The following is a 4,128-nucleotide window of genomic DNA, read 5'->3' on the forward strand; positions in this document are numbered from 1 at the left end:
ACATGACATTTAGGAGGAAGAACACATCTGGGTTCTGCTAGAACCTGACACCAGATCAGTTCTACATCCATCCAGGAGTCACGGTGTGAAGAGCAACGATGGTTAAAACTGACCTAAAATAGTCCAAAAATAACCAGAATTTGTTCAAAGTATCACAGAAGTTGTTCAGAATTACTCAGAAATAACTTGAAATGTCTAAAATGATTAAAGAATTGTTTGTAATGATATAAGTTTTCCTTAATGACCCGAAATGTGTCCAAAAAGACTTTAAAGAGTCTGAAGTCACTCAGAAATGTTTCCAAAATTACTACAAATTTTATTCAGATTATCTGAAACTTTTCGAAAATTATAGAAAAAAAGAAAAAGGTCCTCAACAAACAACTAATTTAGTGGTCAGACTGAGACTCCTGGATGGATGTAGAACTGATCTGGTGTCAGGTTCTACCAGAACCCAGATGTGTTCTTCCTCCTAAATGTCATGTGTCTATCTGCTGTACTGATGAAGTTCTGAGGCTCAGAAATGATGGAAAAAGTCCATTAAGGTGATAAACCTGGAGCCTCCTCTGTGGACTTGAAGGACCTGGACCTCTGGAACATTCACAGTCTGAAGGTAGAACTCTGGTCAGTAGATGAAGGTTCTGCAGATACAGAACCAGCGGGTTCTGAGGAGGTCAGATTGATTCTTCTTTGGACAAACACTGAACCCAGTCTCCACCTGCTGCTGTGTGTTGGTGTTACTGGGAGGTTCGTCTGGTTTCTGCAGCACTTCCCAGTTCAGCAGCTTCTCTTTGTCAGAAGTCGATAACACCAGGCGTTTCTTCAGGGTGGACGAGCCGCAGACTTCAGTGACTGCAGCCGAACGATCTCCGTTCTTCTCACTTCCCTCCGAAGGCTTCTGGGTTTCTGCCGACGTCGTTCCGTCGCGGCTCTGATGAAACAGAACCAGAGGAGTCAACAAACTACTGAACCACCACTGCACTGAATCGGTGTTGGATAAACTACAGGTCACGTACGGTTAGTCTGTCTGTCGAAGCGACGTCCTCGAAGTCCGAGTCGGCTTCAGGAACAGTCTCCGGCCCTTCCTCGTCCAGCGCCGAGCTTCTCTGGAAGTGCTTGATGAGCATCAGAGGGAAGGCTGCCGACACAGACACAGCAGGAGACACTTTACCTGAAAGCACTGGGAGCGTTTATCTACCGGAGCGAACGGAGAGGGAGGCTCAACGCAAAACTAATGAGGAAAACAAAGCTTCTTCTGGGCCACGACTGTCAGACGAGACAGAAACCAGCGTCAACAAGAAAGTTGAGCAACACTGACCTCCAGTGTTCAACATGTGGCACGACAACAGAGTTACAACTGAAAGCTTTTATTAGGATTGGAAGCAGCATTCACAGTGAAACGTAAAAAAAAACAAAACTCCAATACAAGTAAAAGTCCTGCAAGAGGCATTCTACTGAAGTGAAAGCAAATAAACCTTAGCATGAAAGTACTGCAGTAGAGGTTCTGGTTCGGCCCGTCTGACTGATCGCCGGAACATTTACTGGAATCAAACACAGGTTCAGCACCATAAAGAGACAGAATTAAAAAGCCACTCACTCGCTCTGATCTTCCGTTTCCATCGATTACTGTGTTTGCTGCGATCTGCAGAGGAAACAGGAAACGACGCTTTACTGTTCGTCATGTGACCAAACGAGCTGGTAAATAAAAGTCAAGTTTGTTTCTCTCAAGTGTCCTGAGAAAAAAAAAAAATTCATCGAATGGACAAAAACAAGAGAAAGAATCTGCTGTCTGTGACGCCACGAGGCTGTTTTTAGACCAACATTAGCTAAACTGTTCATCAGGTCACTTTAGCATGTTAGCAACATATTCGTCCTGTTTCAGCTCNATATATATACATATATATATATATGTTTTGAAATTACAAAGCAAAAGTCCCTTTACAAAAGAACTGAAAAACAAAACGTTCTCAGTTGGACCACCAACACCAGCGAGTGGTTCTCAATCTGGGGGTTGGGGCCCTCCGAGGGGGCACATCAGGATGCTTTTTATAGCAGAATGTGGGTCCGTCACGGCAGAACTAAAGCTCTACAAGGACACACGTATGACGCGGTGGAGTCCAGTTGGTCCGCTGGAGCAGGGAAGTGACTCATGGTTCTCCGGAGGTCTTAGTCATAAATCTGATTCATCCGTCTGACTGTTTGTGTTCTTCAGCAGAACGGGACCAAAGATAAAATGCAGGACGCATGATGTCAGCACACAGAACACACTAAACGGGGACATCCAGAGTATAAATAGCAGCTGAAATCAGTGATGTAATAAAAGATGGACGCAGGACAGGAAGAATAGACTCCACAGGTCCGGTTCTGCAGCAGGAGTTTGGCTGTTTTAGGCCACGTGAAGACCAGAACCGGTAGAACCTCTTTCAGGGGAGAAAAAACAAAGAAAACATCTACTGAAAAACTACTGACAGAAATTGATCGAACGTGCCACAGCTGCTGCCCAGACTGTAGACAAACCGGCTGTACATACTGTAGAAGTCTGACTGTGTAAATGTTGAACTCTGAACCGTCTGCTGTGTGAACACGACCCGAAAGTTCAGCCCAATGAGCTCTGAACGTCTATCACGGGACGGTTGGTCGCAGCCGAGCCGATCTTCAGGTAAAAGTCTGAAGTTTTTTTTTCTGATTTTACAGTTTCCAGTTCTGATAAATGTTTATTTTTATGTTTATAAAGAGAACCCAGCGCTGGGCTTCAGGGATCAGAAATAACATGAACATGCTCTGATTTCACTCAAACACAGGCGTTGGTCCGTCTGAGGGTGATTTATTTTAAAAGACAGCAGGTGTTGAAGTCAGCATTGCAGCTGATTTTATAATATTTTAATCGATTTAATCTTATTTTACTGTCATATTTACAGTTTTTTATATTTGATCTGTTGGATTCGACACCGTAGAGGAATCATTATTGCATTCTTTGACGTTTTGAAGTTAAAATCAAATATAAGAGCAACAATATTGTGTCGCTGCGATGCCCCAAAGTGTCCAAACACACAGCTTGAAAGAAGTTTAGCATCTGACATGTAAAGAAAAAGATCAGTTAGCTTAAAAAAAACACAACAAATTAGCTCAAAGTAAGATAAAAATAATCAGAAAGCATCCCGCTGATGCTTTTAAAAAGCAAAATCTGGGGATTTTTTTGGAGGTTTGTACTGATTTCAAGGAATTTGATCTCATTTCGAGGCGTTCTTGTGCTTTTACTGGTTCTACAGCTTCTGATCGGACTTCCTGCTGATTAATGACTTTTCTAACGAACCTGAGTCGCTCTGCGTGGACCCTTATAACCGGTTCACACATTAAATATTAGTGAAATAAAGGAATCAGCAACAGGTGGATCGGACCTTTGTTTCTGAGTTTGGACAGGATGGTCCTGATCTCCCTCTGGACCTCGTGGTCCTTCCCTTCGCTCTCAGAAACCTCCCTCTTCCTCAGCCTCAGCGACGAGAACAGGTCGACTCTGCGGCGAGGGAGCGAGCCCATGTCGTCGGAGAAAACCCCTCCGGAGTCCCTGCGGCCCTTCAGGGAAACCTGCTGCAGCAGCGAGGGCAGGTCCCGACCGGAACCCCACGGGTCCGCCGCCCAGCCGGCCCTCTTCTGCTCCGTGGACGAGTCCGGAGTCGCGGCGCCGAACAGCGAGCTGAAGCTGAACGCTCCCTCGGACATCGGCCTCGGCTTCCTGGCTCCGTCGCGTTTGGGTCTCCTGGTTGAGGGACACACAAACCGGACCGACATGACGACACCGCCAGAGGCTCCAACGCAGCGTTTACATAAAGTTATATACAAATGAAGTACGAACATGGCGGCTGCAGCGGTGGAGCCGTGCTGCGTCACGCTGAACGTCCTCCTGAAGGCGTTGGCGATGGCCTGGAAGGCCGAAGGCGACGAGCTCTCCGGTGTTTCTCCGTTCTGGCCCGACTTGGTTTGAGGCTTATCGGCTTCTGCTTGTACCTGAAGAAACATCAGAGGACAGAAAACGTGGAATGAATTCACTCACACCCACGACTCAATCCTTATACAACCAACCAAATCTGAGAAATTCTCCTCCAGAACCTCATCAGAACCAGCTGGTTCTGT

The 4,128-nt window shown here is 45.8% G+C and overlaps 1 protein-coding gene across 1 annotated transcript in view; it reads right to left on the reverse strand.

Annotated features, from left to right (window-relative positions):
- LOC103368676 (protein-methionine sulfoxide oxidase MICAL2-like) overlaps positions 1 to 4,128 on the reverse strand; it is a 93,761-nt gene that overhangs the window by 10,091 nt on the left and 79,542 nt on the right. The window contains 2 exon segments of the mRNA XM_008297117.1: positions 3,396 to 3,754; positions 3,851 to 4,002. Coding sequence (XP_008295339.1) covers positions 3,396 to 3,754; positions 3,851 to 4,002 — 511 coding nt within the window.

This window comes from Stegastes partitus, unplaced genomic scaffold (assembly GCF_000690725.1).
Source record: "Stegastes partitus isolate 25-593 unplaced genomic scaffold, Stegastes_partitus-1.0.2 Scaffold1187, whole genome shotgun sequence".
Lineage (NCBI taxonomy): Eukaryota > Metazoa > Chordata > Actinopteri > Pomacentridae > Stegastes > Stegastes partitus.